This window comes from Podarcis erhardii (assembly GCF_964252035.2).
Source record: "Podarcis erhardii genome assembly, chromosome: 17".
In the NCBI taxonomy this organism is placed as follows: domain Eukaryota; kingdom Metazoa; phylum Chordata; class Lepidosauria; order Squamata; family Lacertidae; genus Podarcis; species Podarcis erhardii.
This window is the reverse complement of record NC_138515.1, coordinates 32,898,407-32,912,927: the sequence shown is the minus strand read 5'-3', so window position 1 is coordinate 32,912,927 and position 14,521 is coordinate 32,898,407. Positions and strand designations below refer to the sequence as shown.

At 46.1% G+C, this 14,521-nt stretch overlaps 1 protein-coding gene across 1 annotated transcript; it reads left to right on the top strand.

Annotated features, from left to right (window-relative positions):
* Positions 1-6,568: 6,568 nt before the first annotated feature.
* HSD3B2 (hydroxy-delta-5-steroid dehydrogenase, 3 beta- and steroid delta-isomerase 2) lies at positions 6,569-14,275 on the top strand. Its single transcript, XM_081845428.1, has 3 exons — positions 6,569-6,972; positions 11,460-11,624; positions 13,121-14,275. The coding sequence occupies exons 1-3, from the start codon at positions 6,819-6,821 to the stop codon at positions 13,933-13,935; spliced, it is 1,134 nt and encodes a 377-aa protein (XP_081701554.1). The 5' UTR covers positions 6,569-6,818; the 3' UTR covers positions 13,936-14,275.
* Positions 14,276-14,521: the final 246 nt, after the last annotated feature.

Sequence of the window (14,521 nt, the reverse complement as noted above, 5' to 3'; positions counted from 1 at the left end):
ATTCACCTGGTTCCTTCTCCTGAGGATCCGGCACAGGTGCAGGCCCTTCAGATTCAAGCCCCTGCCCTGGCTCAGCCGGCCCTGGAGGTGGGGACTCCTGTGCAGGCTAGGATTCCTCCGGTTCAGTCTCTGAATCAGATTCCCAGGCCATCACAACCTCCTTCCAGCAACTCCTGCAGCCAAGCTGATGTCAAACCATTGCTCTGCTTTCCTTTGGGCCACATTAGTGAGGCTGAGAGGGGTGGTCTTGTCATCTGGGCAGCCCAGGACCTCCACACACACTGCCCAGGCTTGTGCCCTGGGGAGGTCGCTCTGATGCTGCTTACCCAGCTGTTTGACTTCACCTTGGAGGCGCACTCCATTGTCTCTCGAAACAGACGGATGCCAAAACAAGAGACATTTGTGCTCCTTTTTAGTCTCTAGCATGTTCCCTCGTGACTTAAGGAAACCCTTCTGAACCAGGAAAGCAACTTCCGTCATTGTGATGCAGTATTGCTACGCTGCTGAGTGAACGGCCTTGAAAGCTGTCATACTGGCTGATGTAGTGTTATTTCATGTCTTATCTACATGACCATGAGTCTCTCCACAAGATCAGTACATGCAAAAAGGGCCCAAGGGAAGGACATGGAAGCTCAGGACAAACAAGTGTGATCTCAGAGAGATGCTCAAGTACAAAATGAACTAGTTCTCAAGTGCTGCCTGCAGATTTTCACTTCCTGCTGGCTAAACCACAGGTCACTGAAGCAGAACATCAGATGAGGCCATTCAACCCATTTCCCTGTAACATGCTATGAATGTACTAGTAAGGCCTGGCTATGGCGGTACACATGGGCATAGCCGGGGGGGCAGTCCCCCCCCCCCGATCAAGTGAAACAATAGAAATACTTAACTAACTGACCAATCATGACAGTTCATAGAATCATAGAATCATAGAATCCTAGAGTTGGAAGAGACCACAAGGGCCATCGAGTCCAACCCCCTGCCAAGCAGGAAACACCATCAGAGCACTCCTGACATATGGTTGTCAAGCCTCTGCTTAAAGACCTCCAAAGAAGGAGACTCCACCACACTCCTTGGCAGCAAATTCCACTGTCAAACAGCTCTTACTGTCAGGAAGTTCTTCCTAATGTTTAGGTGGAATCTTCTTTCTTGTAGTTTGGAACCATTGCTCCGTGTCCGCTTCTCTGGAGCAGCAGAAAACAACCTTTCTCCCTCCTCTATGTGACATCCTTTTATATATTTGAACATGGCTATCATATCACCCCTTAACCTCCTCTTCTCCAGGCTAAACATGCCCAGCTCCCTTAGCCGTTCCTCATAAGGCATCGTTTCCAGGCCTTTGACCATTTTGGTTGCCCTCCTCTGGACACGTTCGTTTGTCAGTGTCCTTCTTGAACTGTGGTGCCCAGAACTGGACACAGTACTCCAGGTGAGGTCTGACCAGAGCAGAATACAGTGGCACTATTACTTCCCTTGATCTAGATGCTATACTCCTATTGATGCAGCCCAGAATTACATTGGCTTTTTTAGCTGCCGCGTCACACTGTTGGCTCATGTCAAGTTTGTGGTCAACCAAGACTCCTAGATCCTTTTCACAGTTCTGTGCCCCCCAACAAAAGTCCTGACCCCCCAACAAAAACCCTGGCTACATCCATGGCAGCACATAACACAATTTTGAAACTGGAAAGGGGGGTTTCAGGTTCTTCTCCTGAGCCCTGCCATCTGTAGGAAAAATGTGATAAGGCCATAAAAAGAGGGCTAACAGAAAGCCAATAGCCAAAGCTGACAAATGATAAATCATATAGCCATTCCCTTCCTATGAATGATCTAACATGGCAGATCAATGTAAAATAAGAAACGAGCAAGCTATCTGCTTATCTGCTTATCTACTCATCTGCTTCTGTAACCACAATTTTTGCTTGGTACAAAGTAGGCCATTGGCTAAAAGAGGGTGGGGCGCTTAAAGCCAACAGAAATTCAAACTCTACCCATGTTTATAGCGTGTTTATAATGATTGATAGAATGCTTCAGTCCAGCTTTCGCCCCGGTTATGGGACTGAGACGACTTTGGTTGCCCTAACCTATGATCTCTGTAGACAGCTGGATTGAGGCAGGTCAGGACTGCTGATTCTTTTAGATTTGTCAGCAGCCTTTGATATGGTCGATCACGAACTTTTGGACTACCGCCTTGCTGATGTGGGGATTCAGGGCACAGTCTGACAATGGCTGCGCTCCTTTATCTCAGGTCAGGGACAGAGGGTGGCGTTAGGGAGGGAGTTGTTGCCACGACACTCCTTGGTGTGTGGAGTCCCACAGAGTGCAATCCTTTCCCTAATGCTTTTCAATATCTTTATGCGCCCCCTTGCCCAGATTGTCCGGAGTTTGGGGCTGGGTTGTCATCAATATGCTGATGACACCAAGCCTAATCTGTTGACGGACAGCCGCCCTGACTCGTATAAAGATGTGGCCATCATGTCAGTTGGGGCTCTCTCTTCATCAGGGGAAAGATCCGAGGGGGCTAATTTGTCCAACACCATCCATGCTGTATGGCCCATACTGAAAGCAAGACCAAAACAGTGGGGGTTGATTATTATCTATGCTGAGCAACATAAGTCTTGATTATTTCTGTGCGGCCAGCACATTTTCATTTTGGTAAAGACTCTCCTCCCTGGAAAAGTCTTTACCAAGTCTAGGCATTGGAATAATGTGTTGTGGTGTGTCGAAGAGCTAGGTGTGGCCATCGCCTATGCCTTCAATTTTTGGGTATTCCGTTAAAGGAATCCGGTGGTCGTGTACTCTGTCCGATGCCTGCTTGGCGGGAGGCCATGGCACAACCCTCGGTGACATCAGGGGAGAGCCTATAGTTGGATTAGCATCAACAGGCTCCACCTACTGGTGAATAAACCCCCTTGTTTTAGAGATCCAATGCCTAAGCCAATACCTTATCACTGCTGTAATCAATAAAGTTGTGGCCTTTTCTTGCCCATTAACCTTATATCACGTGTCCTTGTGTATTCATTCCACATTGCGGGGGTCAGGTCCTCGAACCACAACCCTTCTACCAGGACCATAAAGAGCTGGACCATAAAGAAGGCTGATCTCCGAAGAATTGATGCTTTTGAATTATGGTGCTGGAGGAGACTCTTGAGAGTCCCATGGACTGCAAGAAGATCAAACCTCTCCATTCTGGAGGAAATCAGCCCTGAGTGCTCACTGGAAGGACAGATCGTGAAGCTGAGGCTCCAAGACTTTGGCCACCTCATGAGAAGAGAAGACTCCCTGGAAAAGGCCCTGATGTTGGGAAAGATGGTGGACACAAGGAGAAGGGGACGACAGAGGACGAGATGGCTGGACGGTGTTCTCGAAGCTACCAGCATGAGTTTGACCAAACTGCGGGAGGCAGTGGAAGACAGGAGTGCCTTGGCATGCTCTGGTCCATGGGATCACGAAAAGTCAGACACGATTAAATGACTAAATAACAAAAACCCTTCTACCAAATGCTAAAGCAAGCAGCTTAACAAAGGTTATGCGCTAGGAAGTCGTTCTGCGCATGCCCCATTGGCATGAACCATGCGCCTTGGGAGCATCACTGCGTTGTTGCACAGTGCACATCCACGTCAATGGGGCATCTTGGGGAGAATTTCCTGTGTGCTCTGCGAATTAACTAGCTCCAAAGAGCGGAGAGGCCTTGTTAACTTTTGTTTGATCTTGGGTAGTTCAGGGTCTATACAATTTATCTAACGTATTTATATCCCAATATCCTTCAACTCTGAAGCAGATGTAATTCTAAAACCACGTACGCACAGAGGCACAGAGCATAGAAAGAAAAAATAGCTGGAAACTGGGGAACTGCAGAAATGTCGACATGGAATTCTGGGTACACTGCACTGTGAATCTGGGTGCTGGATTCACATTGTGTCAGTGTTAGGAATGAGCCAAACGGGTGCACACTTCATGAAAAATGTGCCCTCTGACACCCAATTCCATGTATTTTCAAGCGGGGGAGAAAATGTTCATTCCGAAAGGCAGTACGCAAGGAGGAGTTCTGGATGTCTTCCACAATTGTCAGATAAGCCACCAGCAGACAGTTCAAGGTTGATGCAGAGAAAGCATCACAAGGGGAGGAGGGCAAAGTCCATAAGCCCAGCAACCGCAATCCCATTTCCAAGGGAGTAAACCCACTGAACAAAATGGCACTTAAAGGTAAAGGGAGCCCTGACCATTAGGTCCAGTCGCAGATGACTCTGGGGTTGCGGTGCTCATCTCGCTTTATTGGCCAAGGGAGCCGGCATACAGCTTCCAGGTCATGTGGCCAGCATGACTAAGTCGCTTCTGGCGAACCAGAGCAGCGCATGGAAACGCCGTTTACCTTCCCGCCGGAGCGGTTCCTATTTATCTACTTGCACTCTGATGTGCTTTCGAACTGCTAGGTTGGCAGGAGCAGGGACCGAGCAACGGGAGCTCACCCCGTCGCGGGGATTCGAATCGCTGACCTTCTGATCAGCAAGCCCTAGGCTCTGTGGTTTAACCCACAGCGCCACCCGCGACCCACTAAAATGGCACTTAAAGGTAAAGGTAAAGGGGACCCCTGACCATTAGGTCCAGTCGTGACTGACTCTGGGGTTGCGGCACTCATCTCGCTTTATTGGCCGAGGGAGCCGGCGTAAATGGCACTTACTTTAAAGTAAATATCCATAAGAGTGAACTTTATTTTTCTGATCACATCCACACTGTACAACCAATGCACTGCCAGATTGCGCATATTGCAAAGGTGCCAAAATTTAGAGAGGGGTTTGTTTCGCAGAAAAACATATGGTGTTCGTAAATTGGATTTTTGAAATTACCCATGTAATCCTACACATGCCTGGCTCCCATGAATGAGGGCACAGGTCTGCAACTTTGATTATAACCTAAACATAGCTCAGTTGGTCAGAGTGTGGTGCTGATAACGCCAAGGTTGCAGGTTCAATCGCCTTATGGGACAGCTGCATATTCCTGCATTGCGGGGGGGGGGGGGGACTAGATGATTCTTAAGGTCCCTTCCAGCTCTAAAAAAATCCTATGATTCTATAATTGTTACTTAATTTTGCATAGTAAGACTGTTTTCCTTGTTTTTGTATTCTATTTTGTACAGTGGTGCCCCACAAGATGAATGCCTCGCAAGACGAAAAATTCGCTAGATGAAAGAGTTTTCCGTCTTTTGAGGTGCTTTGCAAGACGAATTTCCCTATGGGCTTCCCCTTTCCCCCCCTTTTTCTAAGCCGCTAAGCCGCTAATAGCCGCTAAGCCGCTAATAGCCGTGCTTCGCAAGACGAAAAAACCGCAAGACGAAGAGACTCGCTGAACGAATTAATTTTGTCTTGCAAGGCACCACTGTACTGTATTGGGGCAAGGCAGGTGGAAGGAAGCCTTGCCTGATGGAGTCTCTCCCCTCACAGTTCTTCCTCCAGGACCGGCTCCCTTATGAGGACTCCTAGGGCCGGAGAGTGGGGCAAGTCAATAATTAAATGTATTATTTAAAGTTTTTGTTACAAACAGAGCTACAGGCTAGCATTGCTTTGATTTTGCCAAAGCAGCAGACGAAAAAACAACTGAGGAGTGGTCTTTAAAATGAGAGGGCCGTTTATACTATCTGCTGAACTGAAATGGTAAAATGTTTACTGCATTATACCATTTTAAACAACAGCAGCTGTGTGTGTCAGGTGGAGGGTAGAAAACACACTCTGGTGTTTGTTTGTTTTTTGTTAAAGGAAATCCCATGCACTTAGAGGGGGGGGGGGAAATGTCTGGGAGAAAGCTAGGATGAACTTTTCTCCAGGACATGCTAGTTAAACGAGTGCTTTCATTTGTCTGTTTGAAAAACAAGAGCCAATATTCAGGCATTCCATCCTGGAAGCTGCCATGGAAGGGCTTTTACTGCCTGATTCTGCTGCCGGTTGCGTGAACTTTTCCCAGTGCTATTTTTCTGTTCAGCCCATTGATGAAGCCAGAGTTGTTATCTGTTCTCATCGGGTGCCGGCCCCCTTCTGCGAGACTGGAAGTACCGTATTTTTCGCTCTATAAGACGCACCAGACCATAAGACGCACCTAGTTTTGGGAGGAGGAAAACAAGAAAAAAAATATTCTGAATCTCAGAAGCCAGAACAGCGAGAGGGATCGCTGCGCAGTGAAAGCAGCAATCCCTCTTGCTGTTCTGGCTTCTGGGATAGCTGCGCAGCCTGCATTCGCTCCATAAGACGCACACACATTTCCCCTTACTTTTTAGGAGGGAAAAAGTGAGTCTTATAGAGCAAAAAATACAGAACTCTTCTGCCATCCATTCAAGAGGCCATTAGGTAATTCTTGAATGGGACAAATGCATGAGGGGGGAAACCCAGACGCAAGCGATACCAGTTGTGCGAGCTTTTTCTAAAAATAAATAAATAAATTCGAGGATCCCCCCCACCCCCCCGTGGGTGGTGGAGGAGGGAAGAGAGCTGGCTGCATCAAGAGGGACGTCATGGGTGTGCTACCCAATCTGAGGGAGGCAAAGAGAAGCGAGGGAGAGAATAAAAGGAGGTTGAGATGAGAAGGCAGGAACAGCAACAACCTTGAGCTGCCACCTCTGTCCTGAGGAATTCAGACAAGGGAGGAGATTGTAGGGATCATTAATCATTGCTGTCTCTTTGAGCAGTTAACTTCTTAGAGTTTCTAGTAATAGTGGTACCTGAATCTAGTCATCCCTTTTAAGTTTGTTATTTTTTAAGCTCTGCTGTTCCCTTCTCCTCGTCTCTCAGAAGGAAGCGCTGTCCTGGGTCAACTGCTGCAGCTTCTCCACCATGTCTTTGGCAGGAACGAAATGCCTGGTGACCGGAGCTGGTGGGTTCCTTGGTCAAAGGATCGTCTGCCAGTTGCTGGAGGAAGAGGAAGGACTGGCCGAGGTCCGCGCCACGGACAAAGCCCTCAGCCCTGAGACACTCCAGCGTTTTGGAAGTAAGTTCCTCTGTGTTTGTTTTCTGAAGGGAGGGGAGATCTGGAGTTTGGAGAAGACGTGCGAGGATCCAAATTGTAGGGTTATCTCGTGGGGGGGGGGCATTTTGGGACAGTGGCCTCACTTACTGAGGTGTTGCATGAGCTGAAACATTTCAGAGCACAGGTGGGAGCTCGCAGGATGCACATAGAAAGGTAGCGTGCTCAGGAAAGGAGTGTACTGGGATCCTTCGCCCTGACAGGCCACTTTTCTACCTGCAGGGAATGTGTTTGGTTAGCAAGGTGTTTGCCCATCACGAAGCAAGGTGCCTCAGGCCCCTTCATTAAACTGTGGTTCTTTAAAAGGCCTGATATTTCTTCACTGGTTTAGTTTTCTGTTTGGGGATGGTTAAATTTGTTTCATGTTAATATTTTGACGGTGTGATTTTTTTTAATGTGAGGGTCGTTGTCTGTTTTATATTGCTCTTTGATGGTAGAATGGGGTAGCAGTGGAGCAGCAGTTGTACTGTGGAACAGGAATACTTTGGCATAATACTTGCAATTGTCTCTTTGCAAACCTGGCGCTCACTGCAGACTGCCTTTAGCCTCGTCAGAAACACTGTCTCCGGCAAACACCTGAGTGGGCTGTACTTAACTGTGTCAGCGAGGAGATATAAAATCATGTCGGAGGGGTTCTGGCCAGGGGACCTTGTCATTATAGGTGCTAAAAATCTTTTTCTTGCATGATTATATAAGGGACAGTGCAATATATAATGCATAAGGTCCTCTACTTCAGAACATCCCCTAATGCAAACATGTTCGTTTTTTGGTATGCCTCTGGTCTCCCATCTCCATAAACAGAGTTTAATGTATTTAGTCATAACTCCGTAAAAGTAAAACTGTAAAAAAACTCTGTAAAAAAAGTTGTGCAAAAGTCAATTCATTAAAATAAGATGTATGTTCATTGGGAGTAGGCTGTATCTCCACAACTTGCAGGTATTCAGATGAACATATGAGATGGGCTTCCACAACTGGAATTGAATGATGTCTCCCTTTTTACATGCTCAGATGAATGTTCAGATGCTATGCGAGTTTTTCCAGAATGTGCGCCTGTGCTGGGAGCAGGGCTGGTGGTCTCTAGGAGATGGCAGGCATGTGTGGGCACCAATCCAGAGCGAAAAATAAAAACCAGGGGCATTAGGTGTAAGGGCAACAAACTTAAACCTCAGAAACAGATAGGTAGCCGTGTTGGTCTGCCATGGTCAAAACAAAATAAAAAAATTCCTTCCAGTAGCACCTTAAAGACCAACTGAGTTAGTTCTAGGTATGAGCTTTCGTGTGCATGCACACTTCTTCAGATACCTGTATCTGAAGAAGTGTGCATGCACACGAAAGCTCATACCTAGAACTAACTCAGTTGGTCTTTAAGGTGCTACTGGAAGGAATTTTTTTATTTTGTTTAAACCTCAGAAGTTAGGTTTAAATAAGGGACAACTGTTCCTTTGGTTATTGCCCTAGGAAAGGCAGGAAGGACCTCCTGTGGCTGCTGCTCATATATTTCTCTACAGAGAAACCTTCAGTTTAAAAATTAGCGCAATTGAGTGACTTCAGAGCACTGGCAGACTAGTTTCCCATTGTCCCCTGAATATCCAGGATAGCAGCAGCAACAGTTCAGGAAATATTAAAAGGTTTTCTATAATTAACAAAAGCAACATTCAGTGTCTCTTTCAAATCCTCCATTCAGGTCAATTACAGTTGTAGACTGTTTTTGTTGTAGACAATTTGAGGTTCAGGGCGTTGACAATTTCTGTGTGTCTTTCCTCACTTCTTGCTTCTTTCCTTTTTCTGTTTCTCTTCTTTTTCTTCTTTCCTGTGAAGTCGTACATTTGTTACAATCCAGGGATTGTGTACTCAAAGGGGTGGTAGATGGCTGATGGAGGGCTCCGGGTGGTGGAGAGGGTAATCGTCGGTCTCCCAGGGTGAGAGGCTGGGAGGAGAAAGGAAGGATATCGGATGAGAGCTTGGGGGGCAGCTGCTACCTTCCGTGGGAGGTGGGGGCTGAGAATTGCCTTTAGAGAGGACTCCGGCAACCATTTTGTGCAAGTCTGATTGATGCGTGACTTCCAATATGTGTGCCACTTTTGGCCCCCAAAGGGGACAGAACAGGGTGGGGGTGTAATGGGCTTATGCATAACCACTGACATGCACAATACTGGAACACAACCCCCATGCAAATGGGGAGTTGCCTGTATTTTTGCTAGTCCTTATCTTATCTTGCAGTCGTACCTTGGGTCCTTGAACGCCTTAGTACTCGGACATTCTGGCTCCCGAACACCACAAACCCAGAAGTGAGTGTTCCGGTTTGCGAATGTTCTTTGGAACCTGAACGTCCAGCTGGGCTTCCGATTGGCTGCAGGAGCTTCCTGGAGCCAATCAGAAGCCGCGCTTTGGTTTCTGAACGTTTTGAAAGTTGAACAGACTTCCGGAACGGATTCCATTCAACTTCCAAGGTACAACTGTATCTGTATTGTGAAAAACTTTAATAAAAATCTTGTAACTGGTCAATATTGAGCTGTGGAGGGCAGCTTTCAATGCCCCTATGGCTTCCAGCTGAAAAGCTGCATGGCCACAGAATCCTTGGGATTACATCAAGGTCATGTTAGTCATGCAAGAAAAATGAGCTTTTAAGAAAAAGACCAGTATTCAAAAAAGAGGCAGGAATCCTTCTGCCTTCTTCAGTGTGCAGTAGAGTGCTGAGACATCATGGACTCTGTCCCCCCCCACTTTGGACATATTGCCCACAAGGGCATCTCTTACTGACCATGGGCAATTAGACACACACACACACACACACACACACACACACACACACACACACGTTTTGAAAATACATACAATTGAACTGAAGAGAGTTGTGTCATAACCCAGCACAGATTTAGAAAAGGCTTAGGTCAGCTAGAATCATTTACCAGTACTTCTTATTGGCTCTAACATACAGTTTGCATATACACTATACCTTTAAAACACATTCTTTCCCTCAAAAGAATTCTGGGCACAGAACTACCCAAACTTTATAGAAATTTATTTATGTATGTGACTACAGCGGCAATCATATTTATTTGCTCAAAAATGGAAAGAAGTCCTGACAAAAGAAGAATGGACACAAAAACTCATGGAATATGCAGAAATGGCAAAACTTAGAGGAAAAATAAGAAATCAATATAACAAACTTTTAAAAAATCACTGGAAATGGCTTGTTGAATATTTACAAACAAACTAAACAATAAGAACGTTGGCAGGATTGTTGTAATAATCTGCCGTTTTATAAGAGTATACATTTAAAGTAGATGACTAAATGGTTAATTCAGAATATGCAGAAAATATAAAAAAAATTAGGAACCACAGAAAGAGGGGGAAGGAAGTCGAGTTTTAAAAATGTTAAAATGAATGTAAAATTATTGAAATGTGTAAATAAAAGTTTTTTTAAAAAATGAATTCTGGGCACTGTAGTTTAGCTCTTGCAGAGTGACAATGCCCGGCAACTTTTAACAAACTACAGCACCCAGAATTCTTTGAGGGAAAGAATGTGCTTTCAAGGTATAGTATATACAGTGCCAGATTTACATATAAGCTAAACAAGCTATAGCTTAGGGCCCCACTCTCTTGGGGGCCCCCAAAAATTAAAGGGGAAAAAAGCCTGGATGTAAATTTCCAAAATATAAAAAACAAATAAAATAAAACCTACATACAGCAACAGTGTTTTGTGTTGTGTAGGCTCCTATGATGTAAGTAATGGCCCCCGCCTGCTCGCCTGCTCCCTAAAATATCACTGGTTTGCTCATATAAAGGACCCCATTACCTCCAGTAGCTTAGGGCCTCATCAAACCTAAATCCAGCCCTGAGTATTGTTGTTTAGTCATTTAGTCGTGTCCAGCACTTCGTGATCCCATGGACCAGAGCACGCCAGGCACTTCTGTCTTCCACTGCCTCCCGCAGTTTGGTCAAACTCATGCTGGTAGCTTCGAGAACACTGTCCCACCATCTCGTCCTCTGTCGTCCCCTTCTCCTTGTGCCCTCCATCTTTCCCAGCATCAGGGTCTATTCCAGGGAGTCTTCTCTTCTCATGAGGTGGCCAAAGTATTGGAGCCTCAGCTTCAGGATCTGTCCTTCCAGTGAGCACTCAGGGCTGATTTCCTTCAGAATGGATAGGTTTGATCTTCTTGCAGTCCATGGGACTCTCAAGAGTCTCCTCCAGCACCAGAATTCAAAAGCATCAGTTCTTTGGCGATCAGTCTTCTTTGTGGTCCAGCTCTCACTTCCATACATCACTACTGGAAAAACCATAGCTTTTACCATGCGGACCTTTGTTGGCAAGTATATATACAGCCAAAGTCCTGAGAAACATGTCGTTTTGGCTGCTATAGATTAAACAGTAGGGATTCTCCTGCTCTTTAGTGAACCCACGGAGGCAAACAACTGATCACCCCTTTGTCTGATGTCATAATTTCCAGAACTGAAGACTAAAACTCCCCTGACAATCCTCCAAGGGGATATCCGGGATGCAGCGTTCCTCCGCACAGCTACCCAAGGTGTCTCTCTTGTCATCCACACAGCTTGCCTCATCGACGTCTTGGGATATATAGACAAACAGACACTCTGGGATGTCAACACGAAAGGTAAGACTGGGTTGTGCAGAGGGAAATCCGGGTGGGACACACCTGGAAAGGAACCTTTGCAAGACGATTGAAATGACCTCAGAAGGTGATTTGTGCTTCTCATTCATCACCAAACCTTTTATTGGCATCACATACGAACATCCAAACCAAATCAATACAGAATTACCACTTCCCCAGTGGCACAAAACTTTTGCTAAAAGAAAGGAGGCAGAGGGTTCTATCGTCACATCTCTTGGTCTCCAGGGAGATCAGACATCTGCAGTGTATTTTGACGACAAAAAACCCAAATAGAGATATTTAGCCACTAACTTGGTGAGCTCTTGATCATTCCCCAGCAATAGAAAATGTATGACCTCCAACTCTGGTTTCCATTTGGGGAAGCAGAGTTGATCTAGAAATTGCTGGCGGAAATGAGCATATAGTTCACCCATGAAGAACACCATATGTGCTGCTTATTGAACATGTCTTTCCTTCACTGCTGACCAACCACAGCCTGTCCCCAGGGAGCTGAAATTCAGAGCAGGGAAGGTAGTTTCTGTTGCAGCAACAACAACCTCTGGGAGAGGGTGGCCTGGTATCACAAGCAATACACACAGGCCAAATATTCAGTTTCAACCTTTTGCCATGAGTCCTCCTGATTCCCAGGCCCCCTTCAGCCACCTGCTAATGTCCTACAACACAATATAGCCTTTGTTGTCTCCTTTCCATGGCACTGTCAGGAATACACAGCCCCACCCCAGCCTGTCAGAGCTGTTCTTGGGAAGCTAGAGTGACACAGTGCAGAATGAGGTAGGGATGCAGAGGCAGAGTCCTGAGATGGTAGAATAGATTCTTCCACTTTACACTGCAGTTTCAGCTGCAGATGCTTAGTGCGCAATGAACATTTAAACATTGATATGAAATGCTCCCATAAACCCACCATCTATGTAAGAGGTTCCTGTTACAAAACGAGGGACTAGTCTGAAGTCGGTGGATTCTGGACTGGACTGCATGTTTGAATAACCACTTTTCTTTAAAAAGAAACCTCCCTGCATGTAGAAGACCAGTGCATCAGGGAGAATGGTTTAGTATAGGCCGTTCCCTGGTGTGTTTTAGTACACGTTGAGGGATTTTTATGCACACTGATGTACGTTATGCAGAATGAGTGGTAGGACAACACTGAACTGAAAAGGGGCTCTAATTAAGCCTCAGGTCAAAATTTCCAGAAATGTTGTGTAGTAAGTAGAGCCACTTTAACGGATAAGCTGGGGAGGAGCTAGAGGCTTTCGACTTCCTAACAGGTGCCCCTCTCACAGGGAACACCTGCCACCTTGCTTCATGCAGGCAGTTCTTTACAAAGATAGCCTGGCACAATGCAATGTGAGCTGGTGGGTTTGGGTCATTGCTAAAAATGGCAGAAGGGATGTGTGTGAGAGTGGGGAAATGTTCTTTTCATTGTTCCACCTCTGGTAGCAAAACCTGAGCCAGCCTTGCTAACGTGTTTCTTTTTGGCAAAGGTACACAACTGCTCCTGGATGCCTGCTTCCACAACAACGTCCAGTATTTTGTCTTCACCAGCAGCATTGAAGTGATGGGTCCAAACAGAAGAGGGGACCCCATTGTTGATGGCGATGAAGACACAGTGTACCACGATACCAGAAAATTTCCTTACGCTGAATCAAAGAGAGCAGCGGAGAAATTGGTGCAGCAGCTGGATGGCCAGCCGCTGAAAGATGGCAGCAGTCTTGTGACGTGCGCTTTGAGGTCCCCGTATATCTTTGGAGAAGGAAGTCCTTTCCTTCTGGGCCACCTCGATGAAAGCATCCAAAACAATAATGTCTTTGTAAGGCTATCTAGGAAGGAGGCTCTCGTAAATCCCATCTACGTAGGGAACATTGCTTCAGCTCACATTCAAGTGGCGAAAGCCATGAGGGATCCAGAAAAGGTCAAGCGGATCCGAGGAAGATTCTATTACATCACAGATGACACTCCACACATGAGCTATTCGGACTTAAATTACGAGCTGAGCAAGGAGCTGGGGTTTGGTATTGAACCCAAACTACCAATGCCCTTGACAATGTTCTATTACTATAGTCTGCTGCTGGAAATTGTGAGTTTCTTACTCCGGCCTTTTGTCAGATACATTCCCCGCATCAATACTCACCTTCTGACCTTGGTCAATACCCCGTTTAGCTTTTCTTCCAGAAAAGCTCAAAGGGATTTTGGCTATGCACCTCGCTACAAATGGGAAGAAGCCAAGGAGCTTACAAGCCAGTGGATTGCCAAAGTGGCTCCACTGAGAAGGGCCTACCTGAAAAACAAGACCCTCTAAGGTTGACCTCCGTGGCAGGATGAAGAGGAGGCAGGAAGTAAGGAGGGTGGGGGTCAGCCGGGAGGCAACAGAGCAGCCAAAATGTGGAACCCACTTTCTGTAATGCCTGAATGAAGTGTAAGAACCCTTTCGTTCACTGTGGACATTAATGATCAAGCAGATCCCCCCCAGAGTTCTTCACCAGCTCTCATGGGCCGCCATCTGCTCCTGTCACCATTCAAAACTGCAAGGACAGCAGTGATTTGTCACATACAGGTTACCTGCAAGCACCTAGCAGAGAAATGTTAAGAATAGCAATGCATATATAAAATCAACAGGACATGCATGACCTGTGCAACAAGTGTTTTGTGTGTGGGTTTTTTAATTGAGTTTGAGGGCCGTTTTACAGAATCAGTATGATCAAGTGGCAATGGTTTTTGTGATAAGGGTGATGAGGTATGCTGCCAAAAAAGGGTGGGTGAGGAAAAAATACATTTTTAAAGAATATGGTGCAAAGAAGGGTTTGGCCTGGTTCTCGTCTCAGTTTCCTATTTTTCTCTAGTACAGTCCATAAAATAGTTCACACCTGATCCTGCTGATTCTATAC